At 46.3% G+C, this 21,192-nt stretch overlaps 1 protein-coding gene across 1 annotated transcript in view; it reads left to right on the forward strand.

Annotated features, from left to right (window-relative positions):
• The first annotated feature begins 19,311 nt into the window (after positions 1-19,311).
• The window catches only part of GRK7 (G protein-coupled receptor kinase 7), a 28,194-nt gene continuing 26,313 nt past the window's right edge, over positions 19,312-21,192 (forward strand). Inside the window, exons 1-2 of the mRNA XM_004599629.2 lie at positions 19,312-19,923; positions 20,472-20,909. Coding sequence (XP_004599686.1) covers positions 19,312-19,923; positions 20,472-20,909 — 1,050 coding nt within the window. The remainder of the gene's footprint in view (positions 19,924-20,471; positions 20,910-21,192) is intronic.

Here is a 21,192-nt window from a genome sequence, read left to right on the forward strand (position 1 = left end):
ACTGCTAGTTTAGTCCACATCTCTCTCTAACGTGCTGTCACAAGCCTTACTGGTAAGGTCAGGAGGACCAGCATGACACCTGAAGGACTAGCTCCTAATGCATACATGGTCCTACCCTGTATTCCTGTTGGATTTGTAAATGTATAAAATCTTGCCCCAGGCCCGACACAGTAGCCTAGTGCAAAAGACCTCACCTTACATGTGCCAGGTTGCCATATGGGCAATGGTTCATATCCTGGCTACTCCACTTTCCTTCCTGCTCCCTGCTTGTGGCCTGGGAAAGCAGGAAAGGACAACCTAAAACCTTGGGACCCTGCACCTCCATAGGAGACCCGAAAGAAGCTCCTGGCTCTTGGCTTTGGATCATGTCAGCTCCAGTCATTGCAGCCACTTGGGGAGTGAACTAGCAGATGGAAGATCTTTCTCTCTGAATCTCCTTCTCTCTGTAAGTCTCCCTTTCCAATAAAAATAAATAAATCTTCTTAAAAAAATATCTTGCCCCTGATGGGATTATGACTGCTTATGAAGGACTATACTTATGAAGGACTATGGGGCAACTAACATCTGAAGAGATCATTGGCTAGAAGAACATACGGAATTGCTTGGTATGTTTTCCACAAATACTACATGCTGGAGCAGACTATTACTAGCATTTACCAATGTTTTTTAACTGTGACCCTAAAGTATATAATATGGCGAAAATACTAAGTTTAGCTCATGTAATAGTAATTATGCCTTCATACTGCAGATTTCTCAAAAACCCAAAATAATGGTGTTCTGTTTGTGTCTTCTTTTAAATACTAGCCAGTCAGCTGGCAAAATATTTGGCAGTAAAGGTTAGGAAGCCTGACCACACTGGCTCGGTCAGATAGGGGTTTCATTGTCTCACACAGTCAGAAGTTCAGGGACAGGAAGTCCAGGGCTGTTCTGGCGAGCCAGCAGTGCCATCAGGAGTTAGGGTCTTCGCCTTCTACTGTTGACATTGTCAGCTTAGCTCATGCTCATACCTTCTCCCTCAGCATCCCAAGATGACCACCGTACATTTAGACAGGCTCATAGGCACATTCTTAGAGGAAAGGGAAGATGCACAGACTTAAATATAGATATTAAATATGTATTAATGTATAAATATAGATTAAATATATTAAATATATAGATATATTTGAAAAGCAAAACAATAGCAAGAAACAACAGAGATATCTCCCATTCACTGGTTCACTCCTGAAATGCCCACAACAGCCAGATAAATGGGCCAGGTCAGCTAGGAACCAGTGTGTGGAATTAACTTTAACCCATCCCCTGCTGCCCTCTAGGGTACACGCTAGCAGGAAGCTGCCATGGACAGCAGGGCAGAGCCTGGGACCCAGGCATGCCAATGTGGAGCACACGTGTTCCAGACAGCATGTTCACTCCCGCACCAAACTGCCTGCTGGAGTTTTTTTGGTTTTTTGTTTGTTTGTTTGTTTCCTTTGGTAAGACTTTGGCATTTGTTTGGGAAGAGCCACCCTCCCCGGAGCATTTCGTCTACCTCAACAGCCAGCAGTATGCCCCACGGTCACATGGGACATTTCAGAGGAAGCGCTTGGTTCTCTGGCTTTGACACTCTCCCAGTCATATTAGCAGGGAGCTGGATTAGAAGGGAACATCCAGGACTTAAACAGAGCTCAGATGATTTGCCAATCTTAGGCGGCAGCTTAACTTCCTGCACCTAAACACTGGCCCCCATAAAGCAAAGTTGTTTTTTTTTTAAAGATTTATTTATTTTTATTACAAAGTCAGATATACAGAGAGGAGAGACAGAGAGGAAGATCTTTCATCCGATGATTCACTCCCCAAGTGACCGCAACGGCCAGTGCTGCACCGATCTGAAGCCGGGAACCAGGAACCTCTTCTGGGTCTCCCACGCGGGAGCAGGGTCCCAAAGCTTTGGGCCATCCTCAACTGCTTTCCCAGGCCACAAGCAGGGAGCTGGATGGGAAGTGGAGCTGCCGGGATTAGAACTGGCACCCATATAGAATCCCGGCGCGTTCATTGCGAGGACTTTAGCCGCTAGGCCACGCTGCCAGGCCCAAAGCAAAGTTTTTAAATAGGCTTTTGACATATGACTGATACAAATTTGGATAGCCCAAAATAAAATGATGTCTCAAAACATAACTCACATAAGAAAAAAATCTGATGTCACATAGACCATGACACTGCTTTAAAATATTTTCCCAAACTGGCACCCTATAGGATACCAGCACCTGCAGGCTGTGACCGTGTTGGCCCCTCTCTCCCCCCAGCTCTGATTTTTATGAAAGGTTCTCAAATGATCCTTTTTAGTATTTTAAACTTCAAACTGAAATAGCCCATGAAGCCCTTTACAAACAAGATGCTTGCTTTTACAACTGTCCTCAGGATAAACTGTTTGGGAACATCTAAATCCACTGCTCTTACCCTCTTTTATTTCTGTAATTGGTGCCTGTGTGACTGCATAACGTTAGACTCTTGTATTAAAGTTAATGTTCACTCAACAGAACACAGCTTAATGGGACAATGCCCTTCAAAAGCTTAACTGAAGAGCTGAATGAATATTAGGTAAAAGGAAAGATATTTTTTTAATATCACACATACAGATAGGCTATTAGCACATTGAAAAGTGATCTATATTCCTCCTTAGAAAATCCAACAGAATTCCAGTATACACTCACCCCAGAACAATTCAAATGTAAAAGTTTGAAAGCACAAAGTCTTGTTGAAATAACTCATTCACTGCTAGTACGAGTAAAAACCATCATAATCACTTAAAACAGGCAATTATATAATAGCCTAAATTCAGTACAGTAGGGGCCATAGGAATTTTGGGGATCAGGCATCTTGTCCTGTGACTCATACCTAGATTGGAGTCTCAACTCCACTTCTAGTGCCAGCTGCCTTCCCACATGACACAGAGAGGCAATGATGATGACTCAATTAGTTGGGTTCCTGCTACCTGTACTGGCCAAATATACTGAGCTCACAGCTTTTGGCTCTGGCCTGGCCCAGCCCAGCCCTGGCCTTTATGTCCATCTGGATGCTGTGTGTGTGTGTGTGTGTGTGTGTGTGTGTGTGTGTGTATCTTCTGTGGACGTGTATATGTGTGTATCTCAAGGAAGTAACTACAAAAAAAATTTAGACTTTATGGAAAAAGTAAAAGAATGCATGTGTTTCATGAACTTTTTAAAGTCCCTTCACCTACCTACCCTGATATCAAACAAGTTCCTTCTGAGATATTTGATGCAGATGCCTGGCAGACCTTGCAGGAGAGGCATAAAGCAGAGGACACCCTGTGTTTATGTAAGGCTGTACATAGGCCTGGAGTCATACAAAGACCTGACCCCAGAGTCTGATATTTTGTTGTCTCTTGGAATGTTGCCTAATTCTTTTCTTTCCACAGGAGAGCTATTTATTTACCCTTTGCTTAGAACTGTTATGGACTACTCTGACCTTGTGGAAACTCAGCAAATCTGCTCCGTGCACCTGCTTTCCCACCCTTGGCACTATGTTTTGTAAAAGTACAAAAACTCTCACTTTCTTTGTTTGAGCACGACATCCTGTGAGATGATGGCCACCCTGCCACAATAATAAAAATTCAGTTCTGCATGGCCTCTCATGTTTTCCGTTAATTCATCTCTAACAGATATTTGCCCAGAAAACAGGAAAAACGTCTACCAAGAGGTTTCTAGAGGAATACTCAAAGCTCCTCATTTCATATTCATATTTATAATACCAGTTCCAAGCTGAAAGAAACTCCCATACCTATCAACAGAAGAATCATGGATCATCACAGAATGGAACATGTCTCTGCATGAAAAAGAATTCCTGAATCGGGACAATGTGGAAGAGACTCAAACAAAAAGAATCCAGGCACAAGAGTGCTTGTGCACAATACTCCAGGCACTATACTCTACTTATCTGAAGTCTAAGAACCAGCATAAGTCACCTACTATGATAGGAACCAGAATTGTAGCTTCTCAGCTAGAACAAGGCCACAAGAAAGCTTTAACTTGTAATGGAAATGCTCTCTGCCCTGGTTTTGATGCTGGTTATGTGAGTGCCTACCATTGTTAAAACTAATTATACTGTGCATTTACAATCTGTACATTATATTCTGTGTAAATAAACTTGAATTAAAAAAAACAAAAGATGTAATCACTATCATTTGAGACATTAGTTGGCACCCTTTTACATATGCTAGTAAATGGAAAACACCAGCACAAGTATTAATGGTATTCCATTTGTGTTAAGAAGAAAGTACTCATATAAATATAATTGTATCTCTCCTCTTTTTCTGGGACCCTATGAAGTGGGCTGGGAAAGCCACCTTAGATTCATTACAATCGCTACACTTTCAAGAAGTCTATCAAAATACAGAGGACATTAAGTAGTGAGAGGTAAGTGCTTGAAAGGGAAAACTTTTTTCACTCCATATTTCTTCATGAACATTCTTCAGTGGTTTAAATGAATAGAATCTTGGAGCTATCCCCTGCTCTTAGCTCCTAAAATGGAGGCAAAGGCAAAGCAACTGCCTTTGAAGTCTTTGCTGCAGCCTCCGATCTCAACTGTGCATCCTATCTGCTAACCAAGGACATTGACCTGGTCCTCCTAGCAGGGTCCCCAGCAGCCCCCTAACGGCTAGCCTGCATGGATCAGAAGGAAAGGAGTCCAAAGGGTCTGCACAAGCCCTCCCTTAGTGTTGTCAGCAGAACAGAGAGGGAGCCTCAGCATCTGGCCAGGCTAGCCCCACCCCCCATTCCCTCTACCCCTAGGCTGTCAACACTCAGGGTCTGCCCAGTGCCAGGGGCTTTGCAACCAGCAACCTCATCCTTCACCACACCTTGTGTTGGATCAACAAGCTCAGGAACCCTGTGCTCCAGGTCACCTCACACTCTCTCAACTCCAATCTCAAATATTCCTGGCATTCCCTTTTCTTCCTCCTGAGTGGCTCTTTCCCTGCACCCTAAGCTAATCACCATCAAGAACATACCCTCTGGCTCCATCTTTTCCTACAATTTCCCTTTCCTTTTTCCCTTGGACGTATTACTGCTTCTGCACCACAGCACTGCCCTCACCACCTGACCTGCCTTGACCACAGGCAAGACTCTCCTGTGGCTCCTCACTGCTGCCTCCATCCCAGAAAACCACCTGGCCTTTAGACTCAGCCACTCCCCGCATCTCCTCGCAGTCCTACTATAACGTCCCCCGTATTCTTTCAAGATGCTAGCTGCTGGCTTTCACATCACTACTCTTTAACAAACAAAAACATTGCCTTTTGGTTTTTAATTTCCCTTTTCTTTATCTTTTTCTTTTCCTTTTTTTTTTTTAATTTAGAATCACTCCCCCAAATGCTTACAACAAACTGAGGCTGGAATGAGGACCAGGAACTCTGAGTCTCTGACACGCGTGAGAGGACCTCAACCACCTGAGCCATCACCTGCTGCCTCCCCAGGGTGCACGGCAGGAGGAAGTAGAATAGTTGGGACTCAGAGCAGGCATTTGTCTGTGGGATGCAGACAGCTGCTTGCACTAGCTGCCCACGCCATTACCAGCACTCCTTGATCATTCTCAATTTCATTATTCTCATGGGTGATGCTTCTAAAAGGCTGGCCTCTCAGTCTGCTGACTTCTCCAGTAGGCTGTGCTCTTTCCCCTCCCTATCTCTTCACACCCTGGTTGAAAGCCTCTTGGGGAGAGTGTCTTACATCAACTCCCACCAAAGTATTTCCTTCTAACCCTACTGAACTGGCTGTGACAAGACTTCCTTTCCACCCCTCCCTTTTATTGCTCTGGGCAATCCCCCTAGCTCCCACAAGATGCTGCTGCACCCATTGGTCACCACTTATCTGTGTGCGATCTACTACACAGCGGTCTTCACCAAAACTGATTCTTCCCTGACACTCCTTCACTTCTCCGATCCACTGTCCTTTGGTTTTTCTGCTCCCCGACCAAGCTCCCCTCCTTGAACTTGAGGGTCTGGTCCTCAGACTTCTCTGCCCTCACCTCCAGAACAATTGCTTTCATCCCAAGGTTCTCAGTGCCACTTGTAGATAAGATGACCCCCAGGGAATGTCTGCTTCCCCGACCCATGAATCCAGAAGACTTCTCAAGCCCTACCCTTGCCTTTCCATAGTCAGTTCAGACTCAACAGGTACAAGCCTGATTCTGGATCTTACCCTTAACCTGCTCTTCCAAGAACATTTCTCAGTTTATGGGAAACCAATCCTTCCAGATACAGGTTTGTTACTGAACTTAACCCACTAACCACACCCCTAAGCAGACATGTCCAGGCAATGTTAATATCTTCAACTTGAAACAGTTAGGAAGATAGTGAGCTTGATACAACACCAATACGTGTGCCAACTGAAGTGCAATCCCATGCAAACACAGCCCGGGACTACCCCAATGTCTGCTTTGGAGTTGTATTGGATTTTATTACCAGTTTTTAATCCAAATCCACTGGGGGACAGAGAGATATCATCTTTGGGTTTTGGCCAGCAATGTCTTCATTTTGTTATTTTTAAAGATTTTAAAATTTATTTTGTAAGAGTTATGGGGGGAGTGAGAGGGGCGGGGGAGAGAAATCTTCGATCCAGTAACTCACTCCCTAGATGGCCACAATAGCCAGCACTAGACCAGGCTGGAGCTGGCAACTGGGACATCCCAGGTGCCCCTTTGCAGGAATCAGGAGTCACAGCCTGGTGCTCCAGTGTGGAACCCCACATCTTAAAGTCTAACAGCTAGACTAAACACTACCCTAGTATTCACGAACTTTTTGAAATTCCTTTATTCTCTAGGCGCTCACATATTTTCATTCTCTAGTGAATGTGATGGCAGAGCAAACCTTTAGAGAAGCAGACTTAATGAGATTTGAGTCACTCTTGATACTTGTCCATTCCAGAACACAACTAGTCTAAAAATAACTTTTACTCATGTTCTAGTCATCATTATAATCACATCATTTTTCTAGAAAATTCCTGTGTTTCCACTGGTTACTCACAACCATGTCAATTCCATAATGTTGCAAATTGCTGTTGATGTTATGTCGGGACTCTTGGTTGAATGGGATGATATTCTGCCAGCTCTAACAACGGACCAGAAACGGTCTCCCCAAGAGACTGTTCAACCCATCTGGACAATAAATAGCTGGACTTTAAAAAAAAAGAAAATTCCTGAGTTTCCCCCCACCTATCAAATATATGTTCTGCAGCATTTATTTTGCTTTTAGTTTGCAAACAGTGCATTATTTTTCTTCCCTAATAATGTTTTCATCTCCTCTAATAAAACCTCTGACCTTCCAGAGAATTATTGAATAGAATTATGAAATCATACTGTGTGAACATCTACAGTTCATTTTCCCTTGCACAACTGCCATAATTCATTTCTGAACAGATTTTAATCAAAGCTATGTTTCTATTGGTATTTTCTATTTCCTTCAAATATACCAGTGAATTTCTCTCTCAGCTCCTGTGACTGTTTATGAAGAATATCCTTGTGAATTATGGATATTGAATTCAATATTTATGCGTTTAATTCAATCTGGAAGTGAGAAAGTTTAAATACTATAGAGATTCTTTTACCCCCACCAAAGTATACGTAACTTTTTCTCTGTTAAAAACCGTCAAATGCAAAATTTCTCATCATCTGTTCTTGGGGTGGTGATTTGTAGGGAATATTGGGCTTCCTGTTGGAAAAAGGGTGTTTTTTTGTGTTTGTTTTGTTTTATTTTGTTTTCAGATGCACAGTAATTATTTTATTGTCAATGGTGAAAAAGCTGAACTAGATGCTTAGTTTTATAGCAACACATTATGCCAGTCTTATGACTGACAAGCTTCCATTTTAATGGGAAACAGAGCACAAGAATCATCTGAAAATACAATCCCAGCTTTCTTCTCTGTGTGTCAGCCTGGATTCTTTTGATCTCCAAGCTTTTCTATGTCACAGGGACAGTGCAGAACAAGGAGAATCTTAGAGTGAAAAATGAGGTCCTTGTCCCAGCACAATAGCCTAGTAGCTAAATCCTTCCCTTCCATGCACCGGGATCCCATATACACACCAGTTCATATCCCGGCTGCTCCACTTCCCATCCAGCTCACTGCCTGTGGTTTAAGAAAGCAGTGGAGGATGGTGCAAAACCTTGGGACCCTGCACCTATGTGGGAGAACAAAGAAACTTCTGGCTTCTGGTTTCAGATTGGCTCAGCTCTGGCCATTGTGGTCATTTCGGGAGTGAAACAGCGGATGAAGATCTTTCTCTTTGTCTCTCCTTCTCTCTTTAGATCTGCCTTTCCAATAAAAACAAATAAAAAAAATCCTTAAAATAGGTAAATAAAAATAGATAATTCTTTAGTTTAAAAATAAACCCTGAGTTCCTAGTCCAAGTGTAGTATTTATTTATTTGTTTATTTTTGATGGTCTCAAGGGCACATGCACCATATATGAGTCTGTGATGACTGGATAATGTGTAAAGTCATGGATTTTCAACTGACATTTCCTGAAAGCTGGAAAACTCACTGCTCCTTCCCCTGCACTGTCTTTGGACTTGGTGCCCATGCCATGCATCCACAATGGCCTCTGGAGCTGCCCAACCTAGACCAGATCATGCTCCTCTCTTATCAAGGCTCGAGAACCACCCTTCCTCAGACGGCCAATCCTGCACCAGTGCTCTGAAACCTTAGAGACAGAGAAAGGCAGAGAACTCCCAGCTGCCAGTTCACTTCCCAAACACCTGCAATGGCTGGGACAGGACTAGACCAAACCTGGTGGCAGGAAATTTAATCTAGGTCTCCCATGTGGGTGACAGGAATCCCATTACTTGAGCCATCACCTGTTGCCTCACAGGGTCAGGAGACTGGAGTCAGCAGCTGAGCCAGAATCAACCCTAGGGACTCTAATGTTAGATGTGGGCCACCTGACCATTTGTTTAAATCTCATCCCATGTTCTTCTACCTCTTCAAAGTCACATTATATCCCTCCTCTTCAGAGCCAGAGTTCCGCATCCCCTCCTTTTTTGCTTCCCTTACCTCCTCAGCTCACTCCATCCAGTCAGGCTCCCAAGCCCTCTGTGCACCAAAAGTGTCTCTCCTTGCCATGCATGTCCCTGGCACCTGGCCATTTTGCTACCCAAATAGCTTGAGAACCCTCTGCGCTGACCCCACCTCCAATCCCTACTGCCACTAGCTGCTTCCCCACTGGCTACCAGACAGCAGCCACATGGGGCATTCTGAAACACAAGTAGAACTATGGCATACAGAGAGCCACTCCAGCCATCTCCCATGGTTTTTGGGAGTAAGACCAAGACTTTCCCTGGCTGGTAAAGGCACCACACTGGGCTGGGTGTCCTTTTGTTCTCTGTAACTCTCTCTGGCTCTGCCCTTGTCTCAGCTGCATGGCGGCTGCATGGCCAGCAACATTTCTAGCCTTCCCTGCCCTCTGGCTTGCAGATTCTGCCCCAGAGGCTAATACCCAGACAGCTCTCGGCCCTCTCTCTTGACAACAAGCGGTACCTCAGTGGAGGGGGGAACCATCTCCAATTTGCCAGTTCCCACTGGGCAAGTCTTTCTTCCTGTGGCCCCAACCCCTATCATACAGTCCCTGCATGACTCTGCTGTAACTACTATAATGAGCTGCCACAGGCTGGGGCTTGAAAGAGCTTCTGGGGGAAGGCTGGCTATGCCTGGAGCTCTTGAATTAGGGAAACATCACTCCCATTCCTGCCTCCATCTTCCCAGGTGTCAGATGGAAGATCCAATCCACCTGACCTCAGTTTACTTTGACTTCATCTACAGGAGCCATATTTTCTCCATAAGGTCACATTCCCAGGAAGTAAGGATCAACAGCTACACAAGTCTTTTGGGGTTGGGGATCTGCAGTCCTGCCCACGCTAGCTCCCACCACAGTCTCATGGTCCTCAGAGTAGGCATGGCTACTGGCTCTCCTAACTCACTTCCTTCTCTCCTCTTCCACCAGCCCTGTGGATGGGAGTCATTTTCTGCCAGACCTAACATCTGGGCTACTTGGCCAGTCCCTGCTTGGTCCTGCAACCATCTGAAGCCTTTGCAACCACTTCCCCATAATTAACACCCATTACTGAAATGTCTAATATTCCAGATAGGAATTTAGATAAGAGTATTTATGTGAAAATATGGGGAAGACATTTGGTATAACAATACCACTGCTCACTGGGACTCCCATATCCTGTTTTAGAGTGCCTGGGTTGAACTCCCAGCTCTGTTTTTAAGTCAGCCTGGAAGGCAGCAGATTGGGACCCAAGTACTTGGTTACCAGCCATGAATGTCGGAGACTCAGTCTAAAATCCTAGCTGTTGGGTTCAATTTAACCCAGCTGTGAGTATTGTGGGCATTTTGAAAGTGAATCAGTGAATGGGTGATCTCTCACTCACTCTCTCTCTCTGTCCCTTTCCAGTATGAGATATAGTCAAAATCAGCAAACACTGCACCAAATGCTTACTCCAAATATTTAGGCTTAAATGTGTTTTGAGTTAGTGCCTTGGCATAAGAAGTTAAGCCTCTATCTGCAGTGCCAGCATCTCACTCACACACACACACACACACACACACACACACACACGTATATATATAGAGAGAGAGAGGCTGGCATGATGGTGTAACAGATTAAGCTATTGTTTGTGATGTCCACATCCCATACGAGTGTCAGTGTTGAGTCCCAGCTGCTCCACTTTGAGCTAAAGTACTTGGCTCAAGTACTTGGCTCCCTGCCACCCATTTAGGAAACCAGATTGGAGTTCCGGACTCCGAGCTTCAGCCTTCTCCAGGTCTAGCCATTGGGACCTTTGGGGGAGTGCACCAGTGAATGGAAAAATCTCTCTTTCCCTGTAACTCTGCCTTTCAACTAAATAAATATTGAAGTATATTTTAAAGTGTTATTATATATTTATGTAATTTATTTGAATGACAAAGACAAACACAACTCCCTTCCACTAATTTACTCCCTAAGTATCTGAAACAGCTGGAGCTATGGGGTCGGGCCAGGAGACAGGAAATCAATCTAGGTCTCCCATGTGGTGATGGGGACCAAGTCATTGGAACACCATGACCACCTCCGAGGTGCTACATGTCAGGAAGCTGGAGCTGAGTATTAAACCCAGGCACTCCATCAAGGGACATGGGCATCTTAAACCAGTGTCTTCATTGCTAGGCTGGAGCCTAGCTCTATTCTGCAACAACTTTTAGCCTGGAAGTACTGTTCATTGATTCACAGTAATAACCTCTGAAGTGTGGCCAGCTACTGGAAAGACAGGGCTCCCTTGACTTTATTGTCCAGTAGAGACGAACGTTGGCTTTCACCAAAGAAGGAAGCAAAGCAGCTTTACTGTAGAAGGATTTAAGTCACACACTGACTGCTCTAAGCTGTTTGGGTATGCCAATGCTAATACATTAGTCTGCTTCAGCACTTGCACTGCTCAAAATACCCTACACTGGCTGGTGAAATCATGCGATAAGATGTTTCACTGCATTGTAATTCTTGGTCTTCAAATAAAAGTACCTTTGGGCCACTCAGAAAACTTTTAAAGAACAACCACATTTGGACGTGATATCTACATTTACTATTTTTCTTGACTCGTTTTAGAGTTTATTTTCAAATTTAAAATAATTAAAAAGAAAAGCCATGCATACCTTTTTACAAAAGTGGGGTTTTTTTTTTAATAATATTTGCTTTGTTTCAAATGTTGAGTATTTTAAAATGATGGCACAGTGGCTCAATAGGCTAATCCTCCACCTGCAAGCACCAACAACCCATTTGGGCAGCAATCATGTCCCGGCTGCTCTGCTTCCTATTCAGCTCTCTGCCTGTGACCTGGAAAAGCAATCAAGGATGACTCACATCCCTGCACCCATGTGGGCTTCTGCTCCCACAAGGGAGACCCAGAGCAGGCTTCTGATTCCTGACTTAAGATCAGCTCAGGGCCCGGCGGCATGACCTAGTGGCTAAAGTCCTCGCCTTGAACGCCCCGGAATCCCATATGGGCGCTGGTTCTAATCCCGACAGCTCCACTTCCCATCCAGCTCTCTGTTTGTGGCCTGGGAAAGCAGTCAAAGACAGCCCAAAGGTTTGGGACACTGCACCCGTGTGGGAGACCCGGAAGAGGTTCCTGGTTTCCGGCTTCGGATCGGCGCAGCACCGGCCCGTTGCGGCTCACTTGGGGAGTGAATCATTGGACGGAAGATCTTCCTCTCTGTCTCTCCTCCTCTCTGTATATCTGACTGTGTAAGAAAAATAAATAAATCTTTAAAAAGAAAAAAAGATCAGCCCAGCCCTGGCCATAGCAGCCATTAGGGGAATGAACCAGCAGATGGGAGATCCTTCTCTCTCTGTCTCTCCTTCTCTCTGTAAATCTCCCTTTCAAGTAAGAATAAATAAATCTTTTTTTAAAATGACAAATATGTACATGATAAATAATGCTTCAGATGAGGGAAAAGAAATGGAGAATGTGGGAAAAAAGCTTTTTCCTCTTTCATTCCAGTTTACAAAATTCATCATAAAAATGTTCTACTAGGACCCAGCAGAAGAGCTTAGCGGCTAAAGTTCTTGCCTTGCGTGCACTGGGATCCCATATGGGCGCCGGTTCTAATCCCAGAAGCCCTGCTTTCCATCCAGCTCCCTGCTTGTGGCCTGGGAAGGCAGTCGAGGATGACCTGCCCAAAGCCGTGGGACCCTGCACCCACGTGGGAGACCTGGAAGAAACTCCTGACTTCGGGCTGGCTCAGTTCCAGCTGTTGCAGCCATTTGAGAAGTGAACTAGCAGATGGAAGATCTTTCTCTTTGAATCTCTTTCACTTTGTAAATCTGCCTTTCCAGTAAAAAAAAATAAATCTTTAAAGCTCAATAATTTAATTGCTTTCAATTATTACAAAAGTTTCTCACTGAAATGAAATACCCTTTTATATGATGGTTTAGACTTCTTTTCACTCAGAGTATGGTAGGTCACTTGATTGCCACAGTCCATTGTTGAAAATGTGCCTGTCATTAGCAAATTTGATCTTGCCAGTATTTGAGTTCTGTGGGGACGCCACAGCTTTCCAAACTGCAGCCCTGGGCCCAATGTGTTGGCTCAACCAGCTAATCTTCCTCCTGCAAGTGCTAGAATCACAAATGAACACCAATTCCTGTCCCGGCTGCTCCGCTTCCCATCCAGCTCCCTGCCTGTGGATTGGGAAAGCAGTCGACGATGGCCCAAAGCCTTGGGACGCTGCACCCACGCGGGAAACCTGGAAGAAGCTCCTGACACCTGGATTCGGATTGGCTCAATTCTGGCTGTTACAGCCGGTTGGGAGTGAATCAGCAGATGGAACATCTTTCTCCCTGTATCTCCTTCTCTCTGTAAATCTGCCTTTTCCATAAAACTAAATAAATCTTTAAACACACACACAGAATGAAGCCCTGAGTTAGTTGTTGCACCAGGTGGGCGTGGGACATAGGTACCTGTCTTTGTGTCCTCTAAGTCTCAGTCTCTCTCCTCCAATTGACATATTAGGAATCTGCATAATTTGGGATGACATTTTTATAAAAAATAGGCAATATTGAGAAGCTAATAGCTTCTGAGGCCACCTTTGCTCTAGGCACTATTTGGCATTTAATAATCTCAAGAGCTTAAAGCGGAATCAACAGTTTGCATCTCTGATCTACACATCCTGAGACTGAAGCTTAGAGCAGGGAGTTTGCTGCAGATCACACAGGGGAGACTTACTAGAGCCACGAAAGCAACCGAGCAGCCCTGGACTTGGTGTCCCTGAGGCCAGGCCACACCTCCAACCCAAGATTTGTGGTAAGTTTCCTTATTGGCACAAGGGCTCTTGACTATGCCCAGGCTTTTTCTCTGCCTCAAAGATAAGAATTAGATGCTATTCTCTCTTTTTTTTTAAATTTTTCCTTAAGTTGGAAGAAGTTCTGCATTCTATTGTTATCAATGGAACTCATAAGGAGTTCAATTTTACTTAGACCTTTCTGTATTATCAAGTAGGTACAATTTTCAAAATTATATATATACCAGCATCCCAGATGAGTGCCAATTTGTGTCCTGGCTATTCTACTTCCTGTCCACTCCCTGCTAATATCCTGGGAAAAATAGCAGAGAATGATCCAAGTATGTGGGCCTCTGTTACACAGGAGACCAAGAAGAAGCTCCTGGCTCCTGGCTTTGGCTTAGCCCAGCCTTTGCCATAACAGCCAGTAACATCTGTCTCTCCCTCTCTCTCACCCTGGGATGGGGAATGGGCCACCTGCCTGGGTCCCTGATATAGAGCATGCTTCAAGGGATCTGCTTAAATGGTTTCCATGGTTCTAAGATACTGTCTATCTCACCGATCCAACGATAAAGGATCTCTTCCAAGGTCTATTGGCTGACATAGTCCACCTTAGAGTCTCCATTCACCCAGATATTTGCTATCATCACTTGGCTGGTGTGGTTGTACAATTTGTTCTGCCCTCCTTCCTCTGCTATGGTACCAGATGCCCTCTGCAGGTTCCAGTAAACTGCCATATCCTCCACGTGCATCTGGGCATGCCAAACCCTGCTCTGTCTTAACTACTGAGGAGGCCCAGTTTTGACACATGCACACTACAATCAGTCCACTGATCCTGCAGTTCTGCTCATGGTTGGAGCTCTGAGTTTGACAGTTCAGTTGAGGGTAGGAGGATCCCCACGGGAACCTTGTCTGAGGTGATCCCAGACCTGACTCCTGTGTATGCTTGCCAGTAGAGGGCCTGGCTTAGTCTATCACCCACATCAGCCTATGCTCACACTAATGATTGTAATTGCTGGGTCAGTTCTGCCTCCAGCGCCATCTCTTATGCAAACCAATAGATTCTGTGGCCCAGACCAAACCAGCAAACTACACACTCAACCCTCATGTATACCAGCAGGAACTACAGCCTAGTTGGTGCAGCCCCCATCAATCTCGCCTAGGCTTACTCCCAGTTTTGGTTCCTGTGTTTTCCAGTATGTGCAGCAGACTGGTCCAGTCTGTCTCACATCTCATTCAGCTCCCATACACACCAATGGGCATTGGAGCCTAGTTCAATCCAACCAACTCCATTATCCAGCCCACACTCAAGCAGGCGGGTGCCACCATCTGTTCAGCTAGGTCCTTCCCTAACCCTGTTTCTAATGCTCTCTAGAAACCCTGTTTCTAACCCTGTTACAGCCCATTAGAGAGGTGCCCACAGTTTCCACGCTGGGCCCACTCCCAGTTCCAGGTCTTGTACTCATCAGGTAGTTCTGCATTCTAGCTTGATAGGATTTGCCCCCCCCAGTCTCAGTACTTGCAAGCTGATGCTGTGGCAAAGCCCTACCAGTCTGCACTTACTCTGGCTCATGCATGCACCAGTGGATATAGTCTGTTAACCCAGCTTCATTCTCTTCCTAACACAGTCCACATACAGGCCAGCAGGAGTTGTAGCCCTGCCCAGCATGGTCTGCCCCCAGTTCCAGTTTCCATACTTGCCAGTGGGTGCAGTGGCTCATCAAGGGAGCCCGTGCTGCCCCCCTAACCAGGATAGCAACCCTCCCTCGGGGTCTCACATGGAATGGTGGGTGCTGTGAAAGACATATTTAAAATTAAAATTATTAAAGCTTTCTTTAAAAATAGTGGTAGTCTGTTTAAAATCGTTACCAATAAGCACCATACCATCATTTCAAAACACCCAAATTTTGTCTTAGATACTTAGATAAATTCTATTCTCTTTGGTCAGATAATTTTAATGCAGGTAATGGCTTAGATGTTGATGTCACTGACACTCATAGGAATCTCCTGCTCCCAGCTTCAATCTGCAGCTTTAGCAGGAGGCAGCTGGGGAGCCAAATGGGAGATCTTGGTCTCTCTGCCTTTCAAATCAATAAAGAGTAAAATTTAAATAATTAAAATAAGCAAATAGACAAAAATTCAATCTATGTGGTCCAAGGCATTTGAAATGAGCTGAACTGAGAGGGATAAGAGTAAAATAGAGACTGCATTCTGAAGACTCAGGGTAGAAAAAAAGGATGTAAAATATTCCTACAGCCATTTTTACCTCAAGTGCATGTTCAAGTGATAATATTTTAGATATAGTGGATTAACTAAATTACAACTGTTTATTTCACCATCTTCCTTTTGTCCATTTTATAGAAGCTACCAGACATTTTTAAATCACATATTTCATTTGCTTCAAACATTTCTATTTAAATGATAGGTTAAATGATTCTTCATGGATTAAAAAGAATTTACCTTGTACATTAAAAAATGTGTAACTTGTATCCTATATTAGAGAATCTAAACTTGATGCCGGCCTCACCTGCTGATTCCAGCTTCCCACTAATGCAACCCCCAGGAGGCAGCCATGACAGCTCCAAACATTGGGTTCCAGCCACCCACAAATGGGCATGCATTGTGTTCCTGGCTCCCAGCTCAGCCTGGCTGCATAGGGCATTTGGAGACTGAATCTGTATATAAGAGTCCTCCTTATGTTTCTCAGTTAAAATAAATAAATAAACAAAATACCTTTTTTAAATTTAAAGAAAGTAACAGTACACTGGAGACCAGCAGTTTTCCCAAACAGGTTCATGAGTGAGCCTTGCTTCCCCACAGGGATCAGATGAACTATCCCTAGGGTGACAGCTCTGCCATTTCTTTTTTTTTTTTTTTTTTCTTAATTCCATTTTATGACACAGTTCCATAGGCTCTGGGATTCCCCCAACCCCTCCCTAAGCCCTCCCCTCATATTGATTTTCTCCATATTATTACAGTAGTACAGCTCTTAACCAGTCATAATTCCATCATTGCGGGCATGGATCATGCAGGGAGTCTAGCATATTATTGTCCAGATAAATTCAATAGTTTCATTGGGAGGCCATCCTTGATCTGAAAACAGGACAGCTCTGCCATTTCTCCATGCTCTGCCCCATCTGCCCCATAGAACTGGCATCATGTTGATAAGAACCACAGGAAAAGGCATTTCCTTAGCAGAAGAAATTCACAGAGGGACTTTTCACTACTTGGAAACACAGACCAGGAATAACCCAGCCAGAACGAGGAAATCGTCCCATTTCCTCCAGGGGCTTTTGAGCAGATGACAACATTCCAGCCATGCACACGTATGGACTGCCATTCCCTGCAGTAGACATGATGGTTTATGGGCAGGGCAGAGCCAAAGGCTACCCACGAGTTCATTCCATAATGCCTGGTAGCTACACAGCCATGACCATGCCTACGGCCACAGCCACAGATGCGTCTGCCCTGGGGGCAGGGTCTCAGCTCTGACTGGCAGGGCAAGCTCCCAGAATCACCATGGTGCAGGGTGTGTGCTGAGGTCGTTTGCCAAAAAAAAAAAAATCCTCTCCTCTTGCTATGCTTTGAAACTCTCTGACATAATACTAAATGACTGTTTTTTAAGCTGCCTTACCCTTGCTTTGGGAAGAAAGGCTGAGGAGCCGCCTCCCTGTGCACACACACACTGTTACTTATGGAGCAGAGGTTCTTAGCCTGATCTCTGTCTAAACCAATTTCTCTTCTTGCTGAGGTTGTGGTGTGAGGCTGTCCCAAGAAATCAGTCCTTGCCCTGTGGGAGGGAGGCTGTTTGTGCCCCCAAAGAACGTGGCCCACTGGCCAGAGAAGCACAGGGGGCTGCCCTGATTTGCTCTCATTGTGTGCCCTGCAGGCTCCCAGCCACTCCCAGTCCCCCCACCCCCGGCCCCCAGCCCTGTGTGACTACAGCCTCAGAATAGTTGAGACTACATGCAGGTGGGAGATATTCTGTGCTGGGGCCGTGAAAAATGTTTGTTTCATTCCAAGGCCCACGTGACAGGCTGACTCCCTTCCTCTCTGTCTTTCAGGAACACAGCTTTTCCACTTGTCATACTTCATGGTGTGGTTCGCATTAGGATCACCTTGTCTTTTCTTTCCTGTAATTCAGGGACTGAAGGTCAGCCTGGTCAGAGCTAAGGAAGCGTAGTTGGAAGGTATCTGCACCCCGATCAGGGTACATGAGCATGGCAGAGCCATCAGTCTGGGTCCCTGGGAACACATCTGAGGCCTCAAGGTGCACAGCATCCTTATCAATGACTCACCCCAGGATAGAAGGTGGAAGCTGCCAGCTTTCTTCTCCCTAACTTGTTACCCCTAGGAGTTGGCATAATTTGTGCCTGGTAGGAAACACTGTCATACTAGAAACAGTCTGGAACATGCCTTCAGGATGGGCATTTAAGCCAATGGTTAGCACATTTTGTCCCACATCACAGTTCGTGGACTCCATGCCCAGCCCTTCTCCTCACTCCAGCTCCCTGCTAATGCAGCCTCTGAGAAGAAGTGGTTGCAGTTCAAGTTATGGGGTCCCCTGCAAGACCTCGATTGAGTTCCTGGCTCACTGGCCCAGGAACTCATTTGAAGAGTGAACCATGGGCCCTACAGTGTAGCCTAGCAGCTAAAGTCCTTGCCTTGAACATGCCTGGATCCCATATGGATGCCGGTTCTAATCCCAGCAGCTCCACTTCCCATCCAGCTCCCTGCCTGTGGCCTGGGAAAGTAGTCAAGGACGGCCCTGCACCCGCGTGGGAGACCCGGAAGAGGTTCCTGATTCCCGACTTCGGATCGGCGCAGCACCGGCCCTTGCGCTCACTTAGGGAGTGAATCATTGGACAGAAGATCTTCCTCTCTGTCTCTCCTCCTCTCTGTATATCTGACTTTATAATAAATAATTAAAAAGAAAAAAAAGGCACAGTTGCAATTTTTTTAAAGAAGCGAACCAGCAGATAGGTGCTTTCTCTCTCTCTTATCTACCTATTTTGCCTCTCAAATATATAAGGAAATAAATGTCTCACGTTACGCTAAAAAAAAAAAAAAAAGACTGCTTTCACAAGCACAAAATAACATATTTCCTTTGAAATGGGATAGTTGTATATTCTGGAATATGGAACCACTGTGCGTGTGTGTGTGTGTGTGTAGAAAGGACAGCATCACATAGCGGCTAAGTTGGAGGCAGGAGCCAGGTTGAAGCCCTGGGCAGGGGCTGCCGTGGCTTCTGCCTTGGCATGTGAGAGCTGTGAGCTTTCATGTGCCTGTCGCTAGCCGGCTATACATAGCCAGCCAAAGCTTCTTACAAGAGAAGCCTTCTTCCCCACCATCCATCAGTCCCACGGGCAGTCCCGCAGCCTGCCGGTAAATCCCCCAGGGGCTGGTGACCCTGTGGAAGGAAGGAAGCCAGTCAGCTGGTGGCCACAAGGACAGCCCGCAACCTTCGCTTTTCTCCCCTGCCTGTCTGCCTGCCTGTTGCCCCGTGTCCAGCCATGGTCGACATGGGGGGCCTGGACAACCTGATAGCCAACACGGCCTACCTGCAGGCCCGGAGCACGTCGGACGGTGACAGCCGCGAGGTGCAGCGGCGGCGCCGGAGCTTGGCGCTGCCCGGGCCTCAGGCCTGCGCAGAGCTCCGCCGCGAGCTGCCCGTGCACTTCCACAGCCTCTGCGAGCAGCAGCCCATCGGTCGCCGCCTATTCCGAGACTTCTTGGCCACGATACCCACGTACCGGGAGGCCACCGCCTTCCTGGAGGAGGTGCAGAACTGGGAGCTAGCCGAGGAGGGGCCCACCAAGAGCAACCTGCTCCAGGGACTGGTTGGTATCTGCGTCCAAAGCCTGGCCCCGGGGCAGCCGCATGCCTTCCTCAGCCCGGCTCTGGCTGCCAAATGCCAAGCTGCCACCACAGAAGAGGAACAGGCTGCCCTGGTGGCACAGGCACGCGCCGAGACTATGAGCTTCTTGCAGGAGCAACCCTTCCGGGAGTTCCTGGGCAGTCCCTTCTATGAGAAGTTTCTGCAGTGGAAACTCTTTGAGATGCAGCCAGTGTCAGAAAAGTACTTCACCGAGTTCCGGGTGCTGGGCAAAGGCGGTTTCGGAGAGGTAGGTGTTTGGCAAGATAAGGGATAAGGAGATGTAGGGAAAGGCCATTTTGCCTTGTTTATTGTTTTCTGGGCAGTTCCCTGGGAACTCCTTCCTGTACCACCTGTGCAGGGATAAGGAGCAAGATTCAAGTTCCCTCTCCCTTGCTCTGTCTGGTTCCCTCTGAAGTCTACTACAAATGGCACAAGATGGACAGGCCCATGTGGACTTGACCTGGGATCCTTCTCGTGAGGTCCATGTCCTGGACCCGAGAGCATGGCAGCAAGATGGCACCTTGAGTAGACACTTGGACCAGTCCCTTCACCTGGCCACCGTTTGCAGCCCCTGTGAACATCCCCCATGCCACCTGCCTTTTGCTCATTGCATGCGTAAGTGTAGAACCACTGGTTGTGTAGCATCCAAGTGAGGGTGACATGGTCTCTCGTGACCCTCCCTCTGTCTTGGAAGCTTCCGTCCACCTGCTCTTCCTTAATGGTCCTCGCCCTTGCCTCCCTCTAGAGCCAGTTTCTTCTACATCTTCCTCTCCCCTTTCTCTCTCTCCCCTCAAGGTATGTGCTGTCCAGGTGAAAAACACGGGGAAGATGTACGCCTGTAAAAAACTGGACAAGAAGCGGCTGAAGAAGAAAAATGGTGAGAAGATGGCTCTCTTAGAAAAAGAAATCTTGGAGAAAGTAAATAGCCCTTTCATCGTGTCCCTGGCCTATGCCTTTGAGAGCAAGACCCATCTCTGCCTGGTCATGAGCCTGATGAATGGGGGAGACCTCAAGTTCCACATCTACAACGTCGGCACCCGGGGTCTGGCCATGGATCGAGTGGTCTTCTACTCAGCCCAGATGACCTGCGCAGTGCTACACCTCCACGCCCTGGGCATCGTCTACCGGGACCTGAAGCCAGAGAATGTGCTCCTAGATGACCTTGGCAACTGCAGGCTGTCTGACCTGGGATTGGCTGTGCAAATCCAAGATGACAAGCCCGTCACCCAGAGGGTGAGTGGCTCTCTGCCTGCCCCAAGTTCAGGGCTTGGAGAGGAGGGGAGTAGGCTATTGCCAGAGCACACAGAGCCTTAGACTTAATTCATTTGCTTTCTTTTCCCTAAAGCCCTTATGTTGTCATCTGGCCTTAAGTGAGACAGTATAAGCAGTGTAAGAAGATCAGCTTAGCTGGCTGCTTGCAGTCCACTTGGCTGGCTTCTCTCAGGGAGGTGGGGCTGGAGGGAGTCCCTTGTTGGTTGGATGGTTCTTGGCTTCGTGGTGAGGTGTAAAGAGTGGT

This window comes from Ochotona princeps, chromosome 3, assembly GCF_030435755.1.
Source record: "Ochotona princeps isolate mOchPri1 chromosome 3, mOchPri1.hap1, whole genome shotgun sequence".
Lineage (NCBI taxonomy): Eukaryota > Metazoa > Chordata > Mammalia > Lagomorpha > Ochotonidae > Ochotona > Ochotona princeps.